This window comes from Gigantopelta aegis, unplaced genomic scaffold, assembly GCF_016097555.1.
Source record: "Gigantopelta aegis isolate Gae_Host unplaced genomic scaffold, Gae_host_genome ctg5059_pilon_pilon:::debris, whole genome shotgun sequence".
In the NCBI taxonomy this organism is placed as follows: domain Eukaryota; kingdom Metazoa; phylum Mollusca; class Gastropoda; order Neomphalida; family Peltospiridae; genus Gigantopelta; species Gigantopelta aegis.
The window spans coordinates 25,001-52,772 of record NW_024534192.1 but is presented as its reverse complement, the minus strand read 5'-3'; the positions used below and the strand labels follow the sequence as shown (position 1 = coordinate 52,772).

The 27,772-nt window shown below is 38.6% G+C and overlaps 1 protein-coding gene across 1 annotated transcript in view; it reads left to right on the top strand.

Annotated features, from left to right (window-relative positions):
• The first annotated feature begins 17,643 nt into the window (after nt 1–17,643).
• The window catches only part of LOC121366235, a 14,053-nt gene continuing 3,924 nt past the window's right edge, over nt 17,644–27,772 (top strand). Inside the window, exons 1-2 of the mRNA XM_041490756.1 lie at nt 17,644–17,720; nt 22,152–22,280. Of these exons, the coding sequence (XP_041346690.1) occupies nt 17,651–17,720; nt 22,152–22,280 (199 nt within the window). The 5' untranslated portion in view covers nt 17,644–17,650. The remainder of the gene's footprint in view (nt 17,721–22,151; nt 22,281–27,772) is intronic.

Below are 27,772 nucleotides of genomic sequence, written 5' to 3'. Positions count from 1 at the left end.
CACCAATAACAACAACAACCTTTTTATCTGTTTATCTTTGTCTGCCCGACTGCCTGCTTGGCTTGCTGTCTGTCTGCCCCCCCCCCCCCCCCCCCCTCTATCTCTCTCTGTTTCTCTCTTTCTCTGTCTATATATATATATATATCTCTATCTTTCTCTCTCTCTCTCTCTCTCTCTCTCTCTCTCTCTCTCTCTCTCTCTCTCTCTCTCTCTCTCTCTCTCTCTCTCTCTCTCGGCAGTCCTGGGAGAGTGGCAGTCATCCTACAGGCGGTGTAGGAAGGATGGAGTAATCGTGTGCCGAGCCCGCATCGGCCATAACTGCTTGACGCATTCATTTTATTTTAAAGGGGCATTCCCGAGTTTGTTGCATTGTAAGATGTTTCCGACTAATAAAATATTTCTACGATTACACTTTCATATTAAATCTATTTTCTTGTTTAGAATATCAGTGTCTGTATATTCAATGTGTTTCTGGTTATCTTAATATTTGTAAAAAGCCCGAACTGGATTTTGTCTACAAATAATTTCGTACGTACGAAAACATCTTTTTTAGGAAATAAAATGAAATTTAACATAGTACAAATATTAGAACGATCAGAAACACGTTTAATATACAGCCACTAATATTGTATGCAGAAAAATATATTTGATATGTAATTACAGTCGTCGAAAAGTCTCTGTTAATTGATAACATCTTAAAAATTGCCGCAAAGTCAGGAATGTCCTTTTAAAGAAGGACCCTCCTCCTCAGTGTGAACATTGTCAGTGTACGCTGACTGAGCGCCACATGTTGGCCATCTCAAGCCGACGAGAAATCATATACTTGGCAACAGAAATGTTCCGGAAATTTTTTAATCCATGAAGGTGTATACGTATGGCAGCCGTTTGAAGGTATTTGACCTTCTCGTAACGTCGAGCACTGTCTCCATTGTTATTTCGTTATAGATCCGTTCCGTAGCAAACAAAGACGGGGTAAACCTAAGAAGAACAAAAGCTGAATAGCTGCTGGTTTAAAGTAAGCAATCAACTGGAACACTCCCTTGTATCTTATGTGACAGCCGTGGATAGGTCAAATACAAAACGCACACAACTGAAAACTATCTGATAAAACGACCCATACTTTATTCTAAATAACAATAATAATAATAATAAAATAATAATAATAATAACATGTATTATTATTAATATTATTATTATTATTATTATTATTATTATAAACGTTAACAGGAGGCTATTTCATGCATACAAGCACGCGCGCGCGCACACACACACACATACATACACACACACACACACGTACACACATACACACACATACACACACACACGCACGCACGTGGTTGAGTCAAAGAGCATCCTTTTTTGTGAATGCCTCAATATCAGAGCGCATCGCGGTTAGTCTGGAATTTGCGGACGATTCGGTGTCACAGGTTCGAGTCCCAGCTACGACATGGGACAATTTGTGAGGCCAGAAAGGATTTAATTATCCCCTGTGCCAGTGTGTTAATATCTGTGTGTGTAACAGTCAACCTCGATATGCATACACTATATAGAATGAATGAATGAATGAATGTTTAACGACACCCCAGCACGAAAAATACATCGGCTATTGGGTGTCAAACGCATACACTATATAGATATTCATACATAAATACATACTAGCCAGTGCCAGGTCTACCCACTGTTTCATGCATGTAAGCGGAATCGACAGCGTAGATTGTAGGCCCCATGCATGTGGTTGAGCTAAAGAGCATCCTTTTTATGGAAAGAAAGAAATGCTTTATTTAACGACGCACTCAACACATTTTATCTACGGTTATATGGCGTCAGACATATGGTTAAGGAACACAGATTTTCAGAGGAAACCCGCTGTCGCCACTTCATGGGATACTCTTTCCGATTAGCAGTAAGGGATATTTTATTTGCGCTTCCCACTGGCAGGATAGCACAAACCATGGCCTTTGTTGAACCAGTTATGGATCACTGGTCGGTGCAAGTGGGTTACACCTACCCATTGAGCCTTGCGGAGCAATCACTCAGTGTTTGGCCTAACCACGACGCCACCGAGGCCGGTCCTGTTTATGGATGCCTCAGTAGCCCAGAGCGCATCGTGGTTAGTCTGGAATCTGCCAGCGATTCGGTGCCGCAGGTTCGAGTCCGAGCTACGGCATGGGACAATTTGAAAAGCCTGAAAGGATTTAATTATCCCCTGTGCCAGTGCGTTAATATTTATGTATGTAATAATCAACCTCGACATACATACAATACATATATATCCATACATACATACATACATACATACATTACAGAGCTCGCTTCCTTTGTTATAAAAGCTCTCGTTTGGTGCGCGTTTGGTTTCAGATCGATCCTCGTCGGTGGGCCCATTGGGCTATTTCTCGTTTCAGCCAGTGCCGTGGTATGTGGGATGGTGTATATTATAAAAGATCTCTTGTTACTAATGGAAACACAAATATGGTGGGATTCCTCTCTAAGACTATATGGCAAAATTACCAAATGTTTGACATCCAATAGCCGATGATAAATAACTAAATGTGCTCTAGTGCTGTCGTTAAACAACACCAGAATGTCTTTAATTTCCCTTCACAGTGGCTAGCTATAACATCTTCCCACAAACACAGAAACAAATCAGCCAAATAAAACCACAAAAGCAACTTTTAAAAAAAGAGAACGACCCTCAAATATAAATGTATACTACTAGTTTCTAAATAAAGCTCCTACCTGACAATGTTGCTGTTTGTAAACACATCCATGACGCGGCGAGAAGCAAACGTGACCAACACTTCGACATCTTGTTGAGTTGCGAGTAAACCCAAATATACACACACTTCGGTTGCTTTTATATCACGGATAGTAATAACGAGCCTGGGTTTTAATGATAATAAAGAAGAAGTAAATTAAAATTAAAATAATGAAACTATTCCTGTACCTACATAATCGGTGTTTTCTCTCATGTATCTCCAACACTTTCCTTGTAGCTGTCATGAAGATAAGAATACTACTACTACTACTACTACTACTAATACTACTACTACTACTATTACTACTACTACTACTACTACTACTACTACTACTACTACTACTACTACTACTACTACTACTACTACTACTACTACTACTACTACTACTAATAATAATAATCATAATCATAATCATCATAATCATAATAATAAACGACAATTCGAATGCTATAACTATAATACAAACACGAAGATACGAGTTATATTTAATATCAGATATATGTATTGGGTGAGATAATGCTCATTCGTCACAAAAGTGTGTTATAATATATAATGTTTTATTATAGTTAGTTGTGGTTTGCAACAACAATAATATTTTAACTTTCGTGCAGAATCTTAACAAAAAACGTTTACATAATATAAACGGCCGTACCCCTCTGAGAATCTCACTTTTTTGTTTTACTCCAGAAAATAGCATACACGTCTCAGGGTTTAATTTGGACAGTGTTTGTATTTGTTTATAACAAGTAGTGCCACCACCCCCAACCCCAACCCCACCCCCTAGAATTTTGATCAGGGTATGGTCCTAATATATACTGTATATGTCTTTTACCAGAGGCTTATTTCCACATCTCATAAAAGTCGCTACATAAGGTATCATTCTCAATATGGCTTGTTACTAACTAGTAAAGGTGGTAGGTACTGGGTTCGAATCCATTAACCGGCTTCCACCCGAGTGAGTTTTAATGACTGAGTGAATAAGTGTAAACAACCAAAACTAATTCTCCCTCACTAACTGCTAACACACAACGTACACAGCAGAGCTATGTCTAGGTCAGCTCACTAGCCACTATCACACAACTTACACAGCAGAGATGTGTGTCTAGGTCAGCTCACTAACCACTAACACACAACTTACACAGCAGAGATGTGTGTCTAGGTCAGCTCACTAACCACTAACACACAACTTACACAGCAGAGATGTGTGTCTAGGTCAGCTCACTAACCACTGACACACAACTTACACAGCAGAGATGTGTGTCTAGGTCAGCTCACTAACCACTGACACACAACTTACACAGCAGAGATGTGTGTCTAGGTCAGCTCACTAACCACTATCACACAACTTACACAGCAGAGATGTGTGTCTAGGTCAGCGCACTAACCACTAACACACAACTTACACAGCAGAGATGTGTGTCTAGGTCAGCTCACTAACCACTAACACACAACTTACACAGCAGAGATGTGTGTCTAGGTCAGCTCACTAACCACTAACACGCAACTTACACAGCAGAGATGTGTGTCTAGGTCAGCTCACTAACCACTATCACACAACTTACACAGCAGATATGTGTGTCTAGGTCAGCTCACTAACCACTAACACACAACTTACACAGCAGAGATGTGTGTCTAGGTCAGCTCACTAACCACTAACACACAACTTACACAGCAGAGATGTGTGTCTAGGTCAGCTCACTAACCACTAACACGCAACTTACACAGCAGAGATGTGTGTCTAGGTCAGCTCACTAACCACTAACACACAACTTACACAGCAGAGATGTGTGTCTAGGTCAGCTCACTAACCACTAACACACAACTTACACAGCAGAGATATGTGTCTAGGTCAGCTCACTAACCACTAACACACAACTTACACAGCAGAGATGTGTGTCTAGGTCAGCTCACTAACCACTATCACACAACTTACACAGCAGAGATGTGTGTCTAGGTCAGCTCACTAACCACTATCACACAACTTACACAGCAGAGATGTGTGTCTAGGTCAGCTCACTAACCACTGACACACGATTTACACAGCAGAGATGTGTGTCTAGGTTAGCTCACTAACCACTAACACACAACACACAGAGGAGGTATATGTCTAGGTCAGCTCACTAACCACTAACACACAACTTACACAGCAGAGATGTGTGTCTAGGTCAGCTCACTAACCACTATCACACAACTTGCACAGCAGAGATGTGTGTCTAGGTCAGCTCACTAACAACTAACACGCAACTTACGCAGCAGAGATGTGTGTCTAGGTCAGCTCACTAACCACTAACACGCAACTTACACAGCAGAGATGTGTGTCTGGTTCAGCTCAGTAGCCACTAACACACAACGTACACAGAAGATATGTCTGTCTAGGTCAGCTCACTAACCACTAACACACAACTTGCACAGCAGAGATGTATGTCTATGTCAGCTCACTAACCACTATCACACAACTTACACAGCAGATATATGTGTCTAGGTCAGCTCACTAACCACTAACACGCGACGTACACAGCAGAAATGTGTGTCTAGGTCAGCTCACTAACCACTATTACACAACTTACACAGCATACATGTGTCTAGGTCAGCTCACTAACCACTAACACACAACCTACTCAGCAGAGGTGTGTCTCTAGGTTAACTCACTAACCACTATCACACAACTTACACAACAGAGATGTGGGTCTAGGTCAGCTCACTAACCATTGGCACACAACTTACACAGCAGATTGTGTGTGTCTAGGTCAGCTCACTAACCACTATCTCACAACTTACACAGCAGATTGTGTCTGTCTAGGTCAGCTCACTAACCACTATCACACAACTTACACAGCAGATGTGTGTGTCTAGGTCAGCTCGCTAACCACTATCACACAACTTATACAGCAGAGATGTGTGTCTAGGTCAGCTCACTAACCACTAACACACAACTTACACAGCAGAGATATGTGTCTAGGTCAGCTCGCTAACCACTAACACGCGACGTACACAGCAGAAATGTGTGACTAGGTCACCTCACTAACCATTAACACACAACTTACACAGCAGAGATGTGTGTCTAGGTCAGCTCACTAACCACTAACACACAACGTACACAGCAGAGATGTGTGTCTAGGTCAGCTCACTAACCACTAACACACAACACACAGAAGAGATGTGTGTTTAGGTCAGCTCACTAACCACTATTACACAACTTACACAGCAGACATGTGTGTCTAGGTCAGCTCACTAACCACTAACACACAACTTACACAGCAGAGATGTGTGTCTAGGTCAGCTCACTAACCACTAACACACAACTTACACAGCATACATGTGTGTTTAGGTCAGCTCACTAACCACTATTACACAACGTACACAGCAGAGATGTGTGTCTAGGTCAGCTCACTAACCACTAACACACAACACACAGAAGAGATGTGTGTTTAGGTCAGCTCACTAACCACTAACACACAACGTACAAAGCAGCGATGTGTGTCTAGGTCAGCTCACTAACCACTATTACACAACTTACGCAGCAGACATGTGTGTCTAGGTCAGCGTGTTTGAACCTTGATTGAATATAAGCAGAAATCAAAATTGAAATCAAGGGATTTTTTTATTATTATTTATTTCAGCTTTTTCTCTGTTCGCCGCGAACATAACACTTTTATTGCAGTACGTACGTCTACCATTATGTTCCTGGGGTGAGTGATATAATAGGTATTAGTTGTATCAATGGCGTGTCTGAAAAACACGCACAGACGAAGACCGGTTACCTGTGTCATTTATATCTGTAAAAAGGAAAACGAAACATGTTTCCAAATAGGTGGTTTCTTAAGACGACGTTTTACTAAGAGATAGACAACATGTCTAAGAGCTGGTCGTGTCTGTTTTTCGTCACAACATGGATGTGTTTGAATACAAACTCGGCGTCAGGTATGTTTTTAGAAACTCATAACCATTATTAATTAATTTATATGTAAAAATACCATAAAATGCTAGATGATTATGAATAAACGTCTAAAGCCTGGAACACACGAATAATAGAAGGCTGTATCGAGACCGACACCCGTCGTTAGGAGGCAAACTGCATCCTTCTGGCATTGTCTGTCGATAATATTTGCAAAATCATCTATCCGTCCACCATGATCGTATCATACATGGTGAGAGTGACGGTGTGTTGAGTCATGGACGTACGTTGTTGAATTGGTTTTGTGGATGGGCAGGCCCGTATTTTTTTTTTTTTGAGGGGGAGGGTCCGGGCAAAAGCTGAAGTCCATCTTAGTTGAGTGTACTTTTGCAACTCTCTCATAAAACAATATTTGCTTGTCTTCATCATTCAGCAATCCCCTTATCAAAGCTGCAGTGTACATGATACAGAATTTCTAACGAATCTGAAAGAAAAGGAACATACATGTAGCAAACATGTTTAATTGTACTTTCTGTTATATTGATGACCTCGTAGCATTCGATAATCACATGACAATGACAGCAGGTCACCTTCCGTTGATTTTACAACCAAAAATTAGAAATAAAAGGTTAGCAACAGAAAGTATTCCTGTTAGGTCATAGGTTTTAACATGCACATTCAAAACAAGCTGTTGTAGCAAACGCATGTCATAGCTGCAGGCATCGACATTCGCCGGCGCCTCCGCCCAGGACAGGAAAATGTTTGGATTGGGTGGGAGAAGGGGTTACAAGCACAGACAGCCGGCGAGGGTTGGTTTTGGTGCTCTTGAATTTGTAAATATCCCGTAGGATTATGGCGAATTAGAAAATGTTGCGTACTTTCTGCTAAATGACATTTTGATGATACGACGCATCAGTGACAAAAATGAAATGGGATGCAATACCTTGTGCAATACTATTTGTTGAAAACGTTTAAGGACTACACCTGTACTCTTAACAGGGGCTGCGTGTGTTGGCTGTGATTGGTGATGATACAATTGTTATGAACGTAATGTGTTTCGGGTTGTTTTTCATAAATATGTTCATCATTAAAGTAACTGATCACAGTTCTGAGGTACACGTACCTTTTTCTGTTACTAGGGTTATAAGAAACAATTGCTGAAAATATTTAACATGTTTGTCAATACACCCGGGTCAATACCTTTAACTCCTTTTGTGTTCTAAAATTTGATTATCTGGAATTTTTTTTTTTTTTTTTTTTTTTTCAGTTGGCAATAATAACACAAATACAATCTACAAAATAGTCGAAAATCGTTGTTTAAAAAAATTAAATGTTTAAGTTCCAGATGCCAGGAAAACGCGTTTTAGGCTTTCGGAGATTAAAATTTTATTATTTTTTCCCGGGAGACATGCCCTGGAACTTCATACAAAGTTCGGGCGCCTTACGCCCTCTTGAAACTTAATATTCAAAAGACCCGGGCAAATGCCGTCGAACCCTCCAACTCGAAATGCTGGCTACGGGCCTAATGGACCTATACACTGTACTGAAATAGCTGCATGTTAATTACAAATAGTGATAATTAAAGATAAGCGATATAATGCCAACTGACAAATAAAGATGATTACGTTTCTATTTTATGTAGCCTTTTTTACAAATAATGTTTTAACGTTGTAAAGATAAATAATATAAATATTATAAAAAATAATAATAATAATAACAACGAAAATCATACGATGTAGCTTAAAACCAAATCGTATCCTTCAATAAACCTCAGCAAATGACATCATTACGTCAAATGCGATGCCATTTAGAGAATACTCCTTCCCTCGCCTTTATCTTGCACGAGTGAATTGATGTTGTCCTTGCCTCACCTTTATCTTGCACGAGTGAATTGATGTTGTCCTTCCCTCGCCTTCATCTTGCACGAGTGAATTGATGTTGTCCTTGCCTCACCTTTATCTTGCACGAGTGAATTGATGTTGTCCTTCCCTCGGCTTTATCTTGCACGAGTGAATTGCTGTTGTCCTTCCCTCGCCTTCATCTTGCACGAGTGAATTGATGTTGTCCTTGCCACACCTTTTCTTGCAAGAGTGAATTGGTGTTGTCCATCCAGAGCCTTTATCTTGCACGAGTGAATTGATGTTGTCCTAGCCTCACCTTTGTCTTGCATGGGTGAATTTGTGTTGAGCTTCCCTCGCCTTTATCTTGCACGAGTGAATTGATGTTATCCTTGCATCGCCTTTGTCTTGCACGAGTGACTTGGTGTTGTCCTTGCCTCGCCTTTATGTGGCACGAGTGAGTTGATGTTGTCCTTCCCTCGCCTTTATCTTGCACGAGTGAATTGGTGTTTCATTCCCTCGCCTTTATCTGGCACGAGTGAATTGATGTTGTCCTTGCCTCGCCTTTATCTTGCACGAGTGAATAGATGTTGTCCTTCCCTCGCCTTTATCTTTCACAAGTGAATTGATGTTGTCCTTGCCTCGCCTTTAGTTTGCACGAATGAACTGATTATTGTCCTTCCCTCGCTTTACCTTGCACGAGTGAATTGATGTTGTCGTTCCCTCGCCTTTATCTTGCACGAGTGATTTGATGTTGTCCTTGCCTCGCCTTTATCTTGCACGAGTGAATTGATGTTGTCCTTGCCTCGCCTTTATCCGTGACAGTATGCCTTTTAACTCTTAGTGGTGTTGATAAACAAAACAAATTTAAAATTTATTAAGGCAAAGCACGCTGTCATGGGCTACTTGTTTCGATTATAGCAGCAAGTGTTCTTTTATATACACCACCGCATACATTAGATATAGTACACACCACAACGTTTGATACACCAACTGTAGATCACTGCTTGGAACGAGAAATAGCCGAATGAGTCCACTGACGGTAGTCGATCCTAGATTGCTGGGAAACAAGATACATAGGATATGGGGAAACATCTAAGTACGTCTGATGGGGGTGGGTCTAAACTACGACACATAACACTCAAGGCGTGTACTGTATCACTGACATCGATAGTATGGAAGCTAAGCCATCAGACTTAAGGCTGGTAGGTACTGGGTTCGTATTCCGGTACCGGCTCCTATCCAGAGCGAGTTTAATGGTTTAAGGTGTAGGTGTAAAGCCACTTCACCGACTTCTCTCTCACTAACCACTGCCCAGGACAGACATCCCAGATAGCTGTGGTGTGTGCCCAGGACAGCGTGCTTGGACCTTAATTGAAAATATAAACGCGAACATAATTATTAACAAACAACCTGAACTAGGTTATCAATAAATATATATTTATGTCAGGAAACAAAACAAAATTGTTTAGTTTAACGACACCACTAGAGCACACTGACGTATTAATGTTCAGTTACTGGATGTCAAATATTTGGTAATTTTGGCATATAATCATATACAAACCTGCTACATTTTTTCCATTAGTAGCAAGGGATCTTTTATATGCACCATCCCGCAGACAAGATAGCACATACCACGGGATTTGATATAACAGTCGTGGTGCACTGGTTGGAACGAGAAACGAAACAATGTGCCCACTGTTGGAGATCGATCCCAAACCGACCGTGCATCAAGCGAGCGCTTTACCACTGGGTTATGTCCAGCCCCATTTCATGAATAATTACGCCATTAAAAGCAACTTAAGAATGAAATTCACATTCTGAGTTGAGCATGTTTTCTAAGCAGTGTGGCGTGCTGACTGTTCTCCTTTGTTTGGTGTGAGATTACGCCAAGAACTAGTACTGAATAGGCTGTTGTCACCTCGTGACTGAATATATTCACTGTACAAAAATAGATCTTCCATATACCGTCGTCTGACATGTGTAGCGAGTAAAGTTTCAAAGACTTATATATAAACTACTGTTCAGTGATCACGTAACGCTCTGGGGGGGGGGGGTTGTTTGATCAGACCCGTAGGAACAGGAGCGGGGGCGTATGCACGCACGCACACACACACACACACACACACACACACACACACACTCGAGGACGAAAATGTACTTAGTTTGTAATACACTTTATAAACAGACATAGAACTATGGCTTGTCACACCCCCTCCCCCACCCCCACCCCCATCCCCACTAGAGTGTGTGCATTCGAGATTGTGCCATCCCTCCTCCCCCACTCACATCCACCCACACTCCAGATGTCATTCCTACAAGTCTGGGACCCGGTTTGCGAAGCGATCTTAGCGCAAAGATTTCCTCACTCAATATATGTATGGTCCTTAACCATATGTCTGACGTCATATAACCGTAAATAAAAATGTGTTGAGAGCGTCGTTAAATAAAACATTTTCTTCTTCTACTTCCGCTATGACTGAGTCAAGCATGCACCAAAGCAAAGCAAACTTTTACTTTAACTTTAGTGAAAGATCAAGCACGCTCGTATGTATGCATACATCACCTACCTGGACTGACCGCATAGGACTGTTCGTTTATTGTTACTCGTTAATTGGAGAGAAGTCTGTAGTGTAGCCCCGCACGGCTACAACTCGTTTTAAGTGGAAGTCTGTACCGGGATAGGAACCCAGTAGCTACCAGTCTTAAGTCAGATGGCCACTACACAAGTAAGGATGTTATGTTCAGTATAACCTTTCAGTCAGCAAAGTCTACTGTATTTCATAAATCACCCCCTCTCGCGAACTTTCTGTATCCGTGCTCTTTTATAAGCACCACCCACAAACAAAATAGTACGCATCACCAGGATTGTTACATTAATTGTGGAGCACTGGTTGGAACGAGAAATAACCTAATGGGTCCACTCAAAAGAATCGATCCTAGAATGTTGTAAAGCAAGAGACATATGGTATAGGATATAGAGAAACATCCAATTACGTCTGTTCATTTTATGCGGGGATGGGAAGGGGGTGGGGGGAGTGTCTAAACTATGACACATACTACTTGAAGCGTGTGCTCGGTCACCGGCCTCGATGGTGTGGAAGATAAGCGATCGGACTTAAGGCTGATAGGTACTGGGGTCGTATCACCCTACAGGCTCCTACGACTCAAGGTGTAGGTGTGAAGCCACTTTACCGACTTATCTCTCACTAACCACTGACCCCACTGCCCAGGACAGCCAGCCCACATAGCTGAGGTGTGTTCTCGGGACAGCGTGCTTCGACCTTAATTGAAAATTAACACGAACATAATTATTAACAAACAAGCCGAACTAGGTTATCAAGAAAATATATTTATATGAGGATACAAAACAAAATTGTTTAGATTAACGACACAGTTAAAGGACCGATTTATTAATCATTATTAATCATTTGGAGGCGGGACGTAGCCCAGTGGTAGAGCGCTCGCTCGATGCTCGGTCGATCTGGGATCGATCCCCGTCGGTGGGCCCATTAGGCTATTTCTCATTATAGCCATTGCACCACGACTGGTATATCAAAGGCCGTGGTATGTACTGCCCCGTCTGTGGGATGATGCATATACAAGATCCCTTGCTGCTAATCGAAAAGAGTATCCCATGAAGTGATGACAGCGGGTTTCCTCTCTCTGTGTGATCCGTAATATGTCTGACGCTATATAACCGTAAATAAAATGTGTTAAGTGCGTCGTTAAATAAAACATTTCTTATTTTCTTTCTTTATTAATCATTGACTACTGGATGTCAAACATTTGATAATTTTGGCATATAGTCATATAGAAACCTGCTACATTTTTCTGTTAGTGCCATGGATTATTTTATATGCACTATCCTATAGACAGGATAGCACATACCACGGTGTTTGATATAACAGCTGTGGTGCACTGGTTGGAACGAGTAATAACCCAATCCCATACGGGGATCGACCCCAAACAGCGCATCAAGCGAGCATTTTGCCACTGGGCTACATCCAGCCCGATGTTATGAATAATAACATCATTGATAGAAACTTAAGAATGACTTTAACGTTCTGTGTTATGCGGGTTTTCTAAGCAGTGAGGCTACATCCAGCCCGATGTTATGAATAATAACACCATTGATAGTAACTTAAGAATGACTTTAACGTTCTGTGTTATGCGGGTTTTCTAAGCAGTGAGGCTACATCCAGCCCGATGTTATGAATAATAACACCATTGATAGAAACTTAAGAATGACTTTAACGTTCTGTGTTATGCGGGTTTTCTAAGCAGTGAGGCTACATCCAGCCCGATGTTATGAATAATAACACCATTGATAGAAACTTAAGAATGACTTTAACGTTCTGTGTTATGCGGGTTTTCTAAGCAGTGAGGCTACATCCACCCCGATGTTATGAATAATAACACCATTGATAGAAACTTAAGAATGACTTTAACGTTCTGTGTTATGCGGGTTTTCTAAGCAGTGAGGCTACATCCACCCCGATGTTATGAATAATAACACCATTGATAGAAACTTAAGAATGACTTGAACGTTCTGTGTTATGCGGGTTTTCTAAGCAGTGAGGCTACATCCACCCCGATGTTATGAATAATAACACCATTGATAGAAACTTAAGAATGACTTGAACGTTCTGTGTTATGCGGGTTTTCTAAGCAGTGAGGCTACATCCACCCCGATGTTATGAATAATAACACCATTGATAGAAACTTAAGAATGACTTTAACGTTCTGTGTTATGCGGGTTTTCTAAGCAGTGAGGCTACATCCACCCCGATGTTATGAATAATAACACCATTGATAGAAACTTAAGAATGACTTTAACGTTCTGTGTTATGCGGGTTTTCTAAGCAGTGAGGCTACATCCACCCCGATGTTATGAATAATAACACCATTGATAGAAACTTAAGAATGACTAGTTCTGTGTTAAACAGTTAAGACCCCGATGATGAATAATAACACCATTGATAGAACGTGAACGTTCTGTGTTATGCGGGTTTTCTAAGCAGTGAGGCTACATCCACCCCGATGTTATGAATAATAACACCATTGATAGACACTTAAGAATGACTTTAACGTTCTGTGTTATGCGGGTTTTCTAAGCAGTGAGGCTACATCCAGCCCGATGTTATGAATAATAACACCATTGATAGAAACTTAAGAATGACTTGAACGTTCTGTGTTATGCGGGTTTTCTAAGCAGTGAGGCTACATCCACCCCGATGTTATGAATAATAACACCATTGATAGACACTTAAGAATGACTTGAACGTTCTGTGTTATGCGGGTTTTCTAAGCAGTGAGGCTACATCCAGCCCGATGTTATGAATAATAACACCATTGATAGAAACTTAAGAATGACTTTAACGTTCTGTGTTATGCGGGTTTTCTAAGCAGTGAGGCTACATCCAGCCCGATGTTATGAATAATAACACCATTGATAGAAACTTAAGAATGACTTGAACGTTCTGTGTTATGCGGGTTTTCTAAGCAGTGAGGCTACATCCACCCCGATGTTATGAATAATAACACCATTGATAGACACTTAAGAATGACTTGAACGTTCTGTGTTATGCGGGTTTTCTAAGCAGTGAGGCTACATCCAGCCCGATGTTATGAATAATAACACCATTGATAGACACTTAAGAATGACTTGAACGTTCTGTGTTATGCGGGTTTTCTAAGCAGTGAGGCTACATCCACCCCGATGTTATGAATAATAACACCATTGATAGACACTTAAGAATGACTTGAACGTTCTGTGTTATGCGGGTTTTCTAAGCAGTGAGGCTACATCCACCCCGATGTTATGAATAATAACACCATTGATAGACACTTAAGAATGACTTGAACGTTCTGTGTTATGCGGGTTTTCTAAGCAGTGAGGCTACATCCACCCCGATGTTATGAATAATAACACCATTGATAGTAACTTAAGAATGACTTGAACGTTCTGTGTTATGCGGGTTTTCTAAGCAGTGAGGCTACATCCACCCCGATGTTATGAATAATAACACCATTGATAGAAACTTAAGAATGACTTTAACGTTCTGTGTTATGCGGGTTTTCTAAGCAGTGAGGCGTGCTGACTTTTCTCTTTTGTTTGGTGTGAGATTGCGCTAACAACTAGTGTTGAATAGACTCGAATCCTCAATCATATACCGTCGTCTGACGGCCTGGGAAAACTGACTCAAGTTTCAATTATCTATATCAAACACGTGACCTAGTATAGTTCAGTGGTCACAAGGTGTGAGTGTTGTTTGATCAGGCTCGTTGGAACTGAAGCGGTGGGGGTTGGATGTTAAGCGAAACAAACTTGTTTTTCTTCTGGCAGGGGCCCACTATTTCGAAATACACTAATGTGTCTTACAACTATAGAGGGAAGCGTCCTACGGAAACAGAATTAAAACGTACTCTGAGATGGCTTCCCATAGTCCTGGAGCCAAGTGGTGTTTGCATGCATAAAGGGTGTATACTACCAAATCAAATCCCAATAGACGATTGATAGTAACATATGTGGCTAAAACTTCTACCTGCAACGTATCAACCGACATAAACGCCACGTTATAAATACTACCACCAAGGGACACTTAAAAAGAACTATCCCAAATGCAGTGGGTCAAGCTGCTCGTTTGATATACCAGCCATAGTAGCGTCTATGACTACCCTTGAAATAGGCACAAGCCCCCGAGTACTTCCTTTTTTATACCAACTACCCCATACATACAAGGCTACTTGACACATTGGTACTAGATGAAATAAAATTGCACATTTTTTTTACCCACGACGTTATATATTTTGTTACAACCACAAAACTCACAGTTAGCCAATCACAGACTTGTGGTGAAATCACTTCATGGATCAAAACTTGGGTGCACCTCGAACTTTGACCCAGCCTGAAGTTATTTGGGTTTTTTACTACCTATAAGGTCCCATAATCACCCATGTTTTGATAGAGGACCCTCTGGACACATTTTTAGCGATGGACTGCAACGGCTAAAACCCGGCAATTTTCGTTTTATTCACAGCACGTTTTGTGAAAATTGCTCGGGACCTTAACCGCCAGCAGCAAAATTGGGGGTAGGCGAAATTCAATAGACTGATAGTGTCGCAACCAAATGGCCTAATGGTAACATATTACCACTCAAAATTTAGAATAGGATTATCTATGCGATGAATGGGATGAAGTTCACGGTCACCAGTGGTCAAAATATTACGTAATTTGACCTTTGCTTAAATCAGACCCCTAAAAACTAAAACCACACCCAAAAATCAGGTTGGGTGAGTGATTGTTTTATTTATTGGCCATCGCGGCGTGCAGTAAACACTATAGGTCCATTTTTAAAACTAGTAGTAAGAAATATACATGAACATTACTCGCAGCCAGGGGTCCCAAAGTTTTACCGAAATTCGTAAACCGTAGCGAAAACGTAAATGCAATTTAGAGGCAACATAGTTCAACTCACTTAAAATACCCCTTGGCTCCTGGACTACCAGTAGTTACAAGTGAGATGAAAGTTAAATTTTGTTTTGTTTAACAACATCACTAGAGCACATTCATTTATAAATAATGGGCTATTGAGTGTTAAACATTTGGTAAATTTTACATATTATAGTCTTAGAGAGGAAACCCGCTACCTTTTTTCATTAGTAGCAAGGGATCATCTATATGTACTATCTGACATGTAGGATTGCATATACCACAGCCTTTGATATGCCAGATGGACGTTCATGTGGCATTGGGTGACTAGAGACGAATCATTCGATACAACTGATGTGGTATATTTCAGCAAAATTTCTAGTCATATAGGCCCAGTGTTGGCATATTCTAACTATATATATATTGAAATATATAATGAGCCATCGTTGCGAGCATATATACGTATATATTTATATACCCATACACTACCTACATACATACCCAGAGTTACATATACATATCGGCACGTATACGACCATTTATATGTATATTTCCTGTATGTATGTTATATATATATATATATATATATAACGTATATATTATACGTTTTAGGTATATATATATATATATATCCCATTATATATATATTATACAAACATGGTGTGTGTGCAACATTGTAAAAAAAGAAACAAAATGTTGTGTGTGTGTGTGTGTTTCTGTGTGTGTGTGTGTGTGTGTGTGTGAATGTGTGGCTTCCTTTTTCGCGACTGATACGTTTACTCGTGCGTACGCAAAAGAAAACGATCTTATTACAAACACAACACAGTCCATACCTCTAGTACGACAATTTTAACTTCCTGGTTGGAGAGATGTCACAAAATGTCGACGTATTGGTCCTGTCTGCTTCTCGTCGCATCATGGGTTTGTTTTAAAACACATTCAGTGTCAGGTAGAAAGTATCTTTTTTGTTATTGTGTTTTCATAAAATGGTATGTATTAGAAGTTGTATAAGAGAAATCACCAAGACTGTGGCCCCATTGCGCTATTTCTCGTTCCAGCCAGTCCTACTGAAACACGGTTAAACTTACTCTGATATGGGAACCCAGTAGCTACAAGTCAGATGAAAGATTTTTGTGTTTAACGACACCACTAGAGGACATTAATTTATTAATAATCGGATATTGGATGTTAAACATTTGGTAATTTTTATATATTATAGTCTTGGAGAGGAAACCCTCTACGTTTTTCCATTAGTAGCAAGGGATCTTTTATAAGCACCATCCCGCATGCAGGACAGCACATACCACAACATTTGATATGCCAGTCATATTCCACTGGGTAGAACGATAAATATACCAATGAGTCCACCGACAGGAATCGACCCTAGACCAACTGCGTATCAAGCGAACGCTTTACCATTGGGCTATGTCCCTTCCCGGAGACGACTCCTCCACGATACAACGACGTGGTATATGTTCAGTACAAAATTCTAGTCAGCAAAACCCACTGTATATATATATATATATATATATATATATATATATATATATATATATATATATATATATATATATATATATAATAAAAACAAAAAACTTCCTGCTTCGCGACTGATAAGTTTACTCGTGCGTACACAAAAGAAAACGATCTTATTACAAACACAACACAGTCCCATACCTCTAGTACGACAATTTTAACTTCCTGGTTTGAGAGATGTCACAAAATGTCGACGTGTTGGTCCTGTCTGATTCTGGTCGCATCATGGATTTGTTTTCAAACACACTCAGTGTCAGGTAGGAAGGGATTCATAAAATTGTATGTATTAGAAATTGTACAAGTGAAATCACCAAGACTGTGTTATATTAGTGTGGACTTAGATTTAGATTTCATCGTTTATTCAAACAAATCCAGACAGTGTACATGCAAATATACTTGAGATAGATGCAGATTAATGTGTATGCAATATTTAAAATGATTTTTGTTTGCTTCCATTTGGATGGTTCCTTGTTTTTAACAACAGAGAAGGTAGATATTTAAAAACCCTTTTCAACTTCCAGGACAGTATATATTGTACTGTGACGTTTAGGCCACATAAACGTTTACAAAATTGGTAGGAAGAGTCTTTGGACACGCACATCTGAGATATCTGTGTTATAACAGATGTGGCACAAACAGGAAGGATGGAATTATTTATTTAACGACGGACTCAACTTATTAACGGTTATATGGTGTCAGGCAACCGATTAAGGAACACACAGTTAATGAGACAGGAAACCTGCTGTCGCCACACCATGGGCTACTATTTTCGATTATAGCAGCAAGTGTTCTTTTATAAACGTCACCCATAGACATGATAGTACACACCACAACGTTTGTTACACTAGTTGTGGAGCACTGGTTGCAACGAGAAATAACCTAATAGATCCATCGCCGGGAATCGATCCTAGACTGTTGTAAAGCAGGAGAAATAGTTTATAGGAATGATATAGGAAAACATCCAAATACGTCTGTTCATTTGATCGGGGTGTGTGTGTCTAAAATACAACACGCAACACATGAAACGTGTGCTTTGTCACCGGCCTCGGCGTTGTGGAAGCTAAACCATCAAACTTAAGGCTGGTAGGTACTGGTTCGTATTCCGGTAACGGCTCCTACGACTCAAGGTGTATATGTAGAGCAACTATACCGACTTCTCTCTCACTAACCATTAACCTATTGTCTAGGACAGGCAGCCCAGATAGCTGAACGGTGTTCCCAGGACAGCGAGCTTGGATCTTAATTGGATAAAACATGAACATGTATATAAACCAACCGAGTTAGACCTCGCTTCTAACAGTAAGTGTGGCCGAATTATTGTTAATGTGAAAGTTACAAGAAAGTACGTTTATGTCATGAATAATTGTGCCATTAAAAGTAACTTAAAACTGACTTTAACGTTCTGTGTTAAGCAGATTTTCTAAGCAGTGTAGAGTGCTGCCTTTTCTCGTTTGTTTGGTGTGAGATTGTGCTAACAACTAGTGTTGTATAGACTGTTGTTACCTCGTCATTTAATATATTCACTGTACAAAAAAAATCCCTCCATATACCGTCGTCTGACGGCCTGGATATATTGATTAAATTTTCAAAGATGTATATCAAATACGTTAAGGTTACCTAGTATAGTTCAGTTTTCACCAGGAGCAGTGTGCTATTTGGTCAGGCCCGTTGGAACTGAAAGGGTAGGGGTTGGACGTTAAGCAAAACAAACTTTATGTTTTCTTATGGCAGGGGCCCACGTTTTCGAAATACACTAATATGCCTTACAATTATATACGGAAGCGTCCTAAACGTAGTCTGAGATGGGAACCCAGTAGCTACAAGTCAGATGAAAGTTACATTTTGTTTTGCTTAACAACACCACTAGAACACATTGATTTATTAATAATCGGCTATTGGATGTCAAATATTTGGTAACTTTGGCCGATAGTCATATAGAAACCTACCACATTTTTCTGTTAGTAGCATGGGATATTTTGCATGCACCATCCCACAGACAGGATAGCACATACCATGGCCTTTGATATGTCAGTCGTAGTGCACTGACTGGGACGAGAAATATCCGAAAGGGCCACCGACGGGGATAGATCTCAGACCAACCGCGCACCAAGCGCACACTTTACCACTGGGCTACGTCCCGCCCCATGTCATGAATAATTACGTCATTAAAAGTAACTTAAGAATGACTTGAACGTTCTGTGTTAAGCAGATTTTCTAAGGATATGGCGTACTGACTTTTCTCTTTTGTTATGTATGAGATTGCACCAAAAACTAGCACTGAATAGTCTGTTGTCACCTCGTCATTTAGGACGGGGCTTTGTATGATCAGTCTCGAAAGAACAACACGGGGGGGGGGGGGGGGGGGGGGGGGGGGGGGGGGGCGTTTGGCATGCCATCCCCCAACACACACACACATACAAACACACGATGATGAAAATGTACTTAGTTTATCTTACTCTTTACAGACTAAATAGATTCTGCACCCCCCACACATACAATCATACACACCCAACACACACACACACACACACACACACACACACACACACACACACACATTCAATATATCATTCCTACGGGTCTGGGCCCCGTTTTGCGAAGCGATCTTAGCGCCAAGATCCAAAACATGTTGCTGTTCATGGAGGTAGGTATCTCGTTTCCGCTGTGACCATGTTTCAAATACGTACCAAAGCAAAACAAACGTTTGCTTTAGCTTTAGTTAAAGGTCAAGCACGATCGTATGGGTGCATGCATCACCTACCTGGGCTGACCGCCTAGGACTGTTCGTTTATTTCTACTTATTAGTGGTTAATGGGGGAGAAGTCTGTAGTGTAGCCCCACACGGCTACAACTTATTGTGAGTGGACTCTGTACCGGGATAGGAACCCAGTAGCTACCAGTCTTAAGTCAGGTGGCCACTACACAAGTAAGGATGTTATGTTCAGTATAACATTTCAGTCAGCAAAGCCTACTGTATTTCATAAATCGCGCTCTCGCGAAATGTCTGTATCCGCGTCTGATTGATACATGATGTGTGTTCATGCATACACAAACGAGCAAGAAAATATTACACATACAACACAAACATGTACCTCGAGTACGACATTCTAACTTCCTGGCTGGGGAGATGACAAACGATGTCGAAGTGTTGAGCTTGTCTACTTCTCCTTGCGTCATTCATTTGTTTAAAACACACACTGAGTGTCAGGTAGGATGTTTCTATCATAAATTACTATTTATCAGTTTAAAAGTAAAATAAGTGAACTGACCAAGACTTTTTTTTTATAAAAGTGTGGATTTAGATTTGATAAAGTCGTCAATTGCAATTTAAACATGAATGAATGGATGAATAAATGAATGGATGAATGAATGAATGAATGAATGAATGAATGAAAGGATGAATGTTTAACGACACCCTACCACAAAAATACACATCGGCTATTGGGTGTCATAAAAGGTAAGTGTATGGAAATATTATTTATACAATTCTGTAAAACCACAGTGTAAAGAGCTGTGTGGAAAAATACAATACAATACTTTGTTTCCTTTAACTTTATTAACGTGTCTATATCCAAAAGAGGGTCAGGCATATACAAAACAACTTTCAAATTAATTTCGGGTGGAATTTAAAAGATTCCAAAACATTTCTGTTGCTAAATATATAATTTCTCGTCGGCTTCAGATGATTACACTCCACCAAAATGTGGTGCACACTCAGTGTACACTGACAATGTTCACACTGAGGAGGAGAGTCCTTTAAAACAAATGAATGCGTCAAATACATATGGCTGATACGGGCACGGTTGGAATTTAAACCAACCCGGTCATGAAATATACTTGTAATAGATGCAGATAACGTGATGTTTTAATGCATAAAATAAAAATGTATATATGCAAAATTTAAAATAATTTGTGTTTATTTCCTTTTGATTGTTGCTGGTTTTTAGCAACGCACACGGTGGATATCCATAAAGCCTTTCTAACATAGAGGATATTATATAAATCTGTAACGTTTACATGTGAACACAGACATTTTTCGTTTAGGCCACATAAACGTTTACAAAACTGGCAGAAGGCTTCTCGTAAAATAGCATGTATTAGTTTAAACGTTAAATGACTAAAATATGTCACAGTAATGTGAATTTACTAGTAGATCTATATTTGAAGACGTCGTTAAATTGAATTTTTTAAAACGCTAGGATAGAGTATCTGAACATTAATTGAAATAGATGTAGATTAAGTGATGTTTTAAGCAATAAAATCAAATACAAAACGTATAGATACAACATTTAATATTATTTTGTTTGTTTCCTGTTCGTTGTTGTTAGTGATATTATTGTTATGGTAACAGTGAAGATAGTAGATATCGTTCATATGCCACATACAGAGCATTACACATCACGGCATTAGATATTCCAATCATCGAGCAACTGGACAAAGCTACAGCTGGTTTACCGAGAATATTAATCCTAAATCCTATCATATTTCTTCCATTGAGCTTCATTCCAATTATTGATACTTAAACATAACGGCATGAATGTGATCATTTCTCAAATGCATACAATATCCTGGAATGTTTTTAGTGTCCTATACATTAATAAAACTAAAAGTAAATACGTACTTTAAGTGCGCTGGCATATCTAAATATGTTACATATCATCTAAATGTGTCACTATTTTCACTGCTAGGAGCCTGCACACCAGGAACGTATGGTTTGGACTGTAGCTACACCTGCCACTGTAGTACTAACTGCAATGACGTCACAGGCTGTTTCGGCAGCTGCCAAAGAGGATGGTCTGGACTCAAATGCAATAATGGTAAAATAACATTTGTGTTAGATATTTTTTATTTATTTATGTATTTATTATTATTATTATTATTAGTATTATTAGTATTATTATTATTATCAGCATCATCATCATATAGGTAGCGTATCCAATGTATAATATGCGATATGTTTCAGATCATAAACATCATAAACGTGATTCGGCGAAACTGCAGAACTGACGTATAGCTTCAAAATATGTTCAGTGAAAGCTATCCAGTGAACTAGAAACAAACAAGAAAACATATATGTATATATGGATGTATACATTACATACATACATATATATATATTCTTCAAAATGTAGGAGGACTTGGAATATTAATGTTAATATCAACTATTAGACCAAACATACGTTTTGACCACTGACATCCTAGTAAAAAACGTTCAGGTCTGTTTATCAACACACCGATACACATTCCATAGTTTGCACGTGCATCACGCAGTTGCCCTGTATACGTGCGTGGGGTGTCATTCTCGATGTTGGCAATTTCCAGGAAGGTCCATTAATCACTGTGGAACATTATTTCTGTCAATATTTTTCATTCTGTTCATCATACAGTTGTTATTGTTTTGTTTTTAGTCATTTGTATAGTTTGAATTTGCAATTTACTGATAAAAAAAACGTCAACTTGCAACTTTCACTTTTGACCCCAATCGTCCTTCAAGATCTTTGGTGGTCATAAAAGCTATTGTAAGAGTGAACTACCGGTTGTAAGGTTTGTCCAATTAATTCACTATTATCATATAACCATTCACCACAGCTAAAATAGTATAATAATAAATAAATAACATTTCTGAGAACACCGCCATTTTTACGTCACTAACTGCGCCGACCTGCGAAACTAGCTACATGATTAGTGCTCTTACCGAATCATATTAGTGCTCTTACCGAATCATATTGGTGCTCTTACCGAATCATATTAGTGATCATATTAGTGATCATACCGAATCATATTAGTGTTCTTACCGAATCATATTAGTGCTCTTACCGAATCATATTAGTGTTCTTACCGAATTATATTAGTGCTCTTACCCAATCATATTAGTGATCATATTAGTGCTCTTACCGAATCATATTAGTGATCATATTAGTGATCTTACCGAATCATATTAGTGATCATATTAGTGATCTTACCGAATCATATTAGAGTTCTTACCGAATTATATTAGTGTTCTTACCGAATCATAGTAGTGTTCTTACCCAATCATATTAGTGCTCTTACCGAATCATATTAGTGCTCTTACCGAATCATATTAGTGATCTTACCCAATCATATTAGTGATCTTACCGAATCATATTAGTGATCATATTAGTGCTCTTACCGAATCATATTAGTGATCATATTAGTGCACTTACAGAATCATATTAGTGTTCATATTAGTGCTCTTACCGAATCATATTAGTGCTCTTACCGAATCATATTAGTGCTCTTACCGAATCATATTAGTGATCATATTAGTGTTCTTACCGAATCATATTAGTGCTCTTACCGAATCATATCAGTGATCATATTAGTGTTCTTACCGAATCATATTAGTGCTCTTACCGAATCATATTAGTGCTCTTACCCAATCATATTAGTGATCATATTAGTGTTCTTACCGAATCATATTAGTGCTCTTACCGAATCATATTAGTGATCATACTAGTGTTCTTACCGAATCATATTAGTGTTCTTACCCAATCATATTAGTGTTCTTACCCAATCATATTAGTGCGCTTACCGAATCATATTAGTGCTCATACCAAATCATATTAGTGATCTTACCCAATCATATTAGTGCTCTTATCGAATCATATTAGTCATCATATTAGTGCTCTTACCGAATCATATTAGTGATCATATTAGTGCTCTTACCGAATCATATTAGTGTTCATATTAGTGCTCTTACCGAATCATATTAGTGATCATATTAGTGCTCTTACCGAATCATATTAGTGATCATATTAGTGCTCTTACCGAATCATATTAGTGATCATATTAGTGCTCTTACCGAATCATATTAGTGCTCTTACCGAATCATATTAGTGATCATATTAGTGCTCTTACCGAATCATATTAGTGATCATATTAGTGCTCTTACCGAATCATATCAGTGATCATATTAGTGTTCTTACCGAATCATATTAGTGCTCTTACCGAATCATATTAGTGCTCTTACCCAATCATATTAGTGATCATATTAGTGTTCTTACCGAATCATATTAGTGCTCTTACCGAATCATATTAGTGATCATACTAGTGTTCTTACCGAATCATATTAGTGTTCTTACCCAATCATATTAGTGTTCTTACCCAATCATATTAGTGCGCTTACCGAATCATATTAGTGCTCATACCAAATCATATTAGTGATCTTACCCAATCATATTAGAGCTCTTATCGAATCATATTAGTCATCATATTAGTGCTCTTACCGAATCATATTAGTGATCATATTAGTGCTCTTACCGAATCATATTAGTGTTCATATTAGTGTCTTACCGAATCATATTAGTGATCATATTAGTGCTCTTACCGAATCATATTAGTGATCATATTAGTGCTCTTACCGAATCATAATAGTGTTCATATTAGTGCTCTTACCGAATCATATTAGTGATCATATTAGTGCTCTTACCGAATCATATTAGTGTTCATATTAGTGCTCTTACCGAATCATATTAGTGATCATATTAGTGCTCTTACCGAATCATATTAGTGTTCATATTAGTGCTCTTACCGAATCATATTAGTGCTCTTACCGAATCATATTAGTGCTCTTACCGAATCATATTAGTGATCATACTAGTGTTCTTACCGAATCATATTAGTGCTCTTACCGAATCATATCAGTGATCATATTAGTGTTCTTACCGAATCATATTAGTGCTCTTACCGAATCATATTAGTGATCATATTAGTGTTCTTACCGAATCATATTAGTGCTCTTACCGAATCATATTAGTGCTCATACCAAATCATATTAGTGATCTTACCCAATCATATTAGTGCTCTTATCGAATCATATTAGTCATCATATTAGTGCTCTTACCGAATCATATTAGTGATCATATTAGTGCTCTTACCGAATCATATTAGTGATCATATTAGTGCTCTTACCGAATCATATTAGTGTTCATATTAGTGCTCTTACCGAATCATATTAGTGATCATATTAGTGCTCTTACCGAATCATATTAGTGATCATATTAGTGCTCTTACCTAATCATATTAGTGATCATATTAGTGCTCTTACCGAATCATATTAGTGTTCATATTAGTGCTCTTACCGAATCATATTAGTGCTCTTACCGAATCATATTACTGCTCTTACCGAATCATATTAGTGATCATACTAGTGTTCTTACCGAATCATATTAGTGCTCTTACCGAATCATATCAGTGATCATATTAGTGTTCTTACCGAATCATATTAGTGCTCTTACCGAATCATATTAGTGATCATATTAGTGTTCTTACCGAATCATATTAGTGCTCTTACCGAATCATATTAGTGTTCTTACCGAATCATATTAGTGCTCTTACCGAATCATATTATTGATCATATTAGTGCTCTTACCGAATCATATTAGTGCTCTTACCGAATCATATTAGTGCTCTTACCGAATCATATTAGTGCTCTTACCCAATCATATTAGTGATCATATTAGTGTTCTTACCGAATCATATTAGTGCTCTTACCGAATCATATTAGTGATCATACTAGTGTTCTTACCGAATCATATTAGTGTTCTTACCCAATCATATTAGTGTTCTTACCCAATCATATTAGTGCGCTTACCGAATCATATTAGTGCTCATACCAAATCATATTAGTGATCTTACCCAATCATATTAGTGCTCTTATCGAATCATATTAGTCATCATATTAGTGCTCTTACCGAATCATATTAGTCATCATATTAGTGCTCTTACCGAATCATATTAGTGTTCATATTAGTGCTCTTACCGAATCATATTAGTGATCATATTAGTGCTCTTACCGAATCATATTAGTGATCATATTAGTGCTCTTACCGAATCATATTAGTGATCATATTAGTGCTCTTACCGAATCATATTAGTGATCATATTAGTGCTCTTACCGAATCATATTAGTGATCATATTAGTGCTCTTACCGAATCATATTGGTGTTCATATTAGTGCTCTTACCGAATCATATTAGTGATCATATTAGTGCTCTTACCGAATCATATTAGTGTTCATATTAGTGCTCTTACCGAATCATATTAGTGCTCTTACCGAATCATATTAGTGCTCTTACCGAATCATATTAGTGATCATACTAGTGTTCTTACCGAATCATATTAGTGCTCTTACCGAATCATATCAGTGATCATATTAGTGTTCTTACCGAATCATATTAGTGCTCTTACCGAATCATATTAGTGCTCATATTAGTGATCTTACCGAATCATATTAGTGCTCTTACCGAATCATATTAGTGCTCTTACCCAATCATATTAGTGATCATATTAGTGATATTACCGAATCATATTATTGATCATATTAGTGCTCTTACCGAATCATATTAGTGATCATATTAGTGATCTTACCGAATCATATTAGTGATCATATTAGTGATCTTACCGAATCATATTAGTGATGATATTAGTGATCTTACCGAATCATATTAGTGTTCATATTAGTGCTCTTACCGAATCAATTAGTGTTCTTACCGAATTATATTAGTGTTCTTGCCGAATCATATTAGTGCTCTTACCGAATCATATTAGTGTTCATATTAGTGCTCTTACCGAATCATATTAGTGATCATATTAGTGCTCTTACCGAATCATATTAGTGTTCATATTAGTGCTCTTACCGAATCATATTAGTGATCATATTAGTGCTCTTACCGAATCATATTAGTGTTCATATTAGTGCTCTTACCGAATCATATTAGTGCTCTTACCGAATCATATTAGTGCTCTTACCGAATCATATTAGTGATCATACTAGTGTTCTTACCGAATCATATTAGTGCTCTTACCGAATCATATCAGTGATCATATTAGTGTTCTTACCGAATCATATTAGTGCTCTTACCGAATCATATTAGTGCTCATATTAGTGATCTTACCGAATCATATTAGTGCTCTTACCGAATCATATTAGTGCTCTTACCCAATCATATTAGTGATCATATTAGTGATATTACCGAATCATATTATTGATCATATTAGTGCTCTTACCGAATCATATTAGTGATCATATTAGTGATCTTACCGAATCATATTAGTGATCATATTAGTGATCTTACCGAATCATATTAGTGATCATATTAGTGATCTTACCGAATCATATTAGTGTTCATATTAGTGCTCTTACCGAATCAATTAGTGTTCTTACCGAATTATATTAGTGTTCTTGCCGAATCATATTAGTGTTCTTACCCAATCATATTAGTGTTCTTACCGAATCATATTAGTGCTCTTACCGAATCATATCAGTGATCATATTAGTGTTCTTACC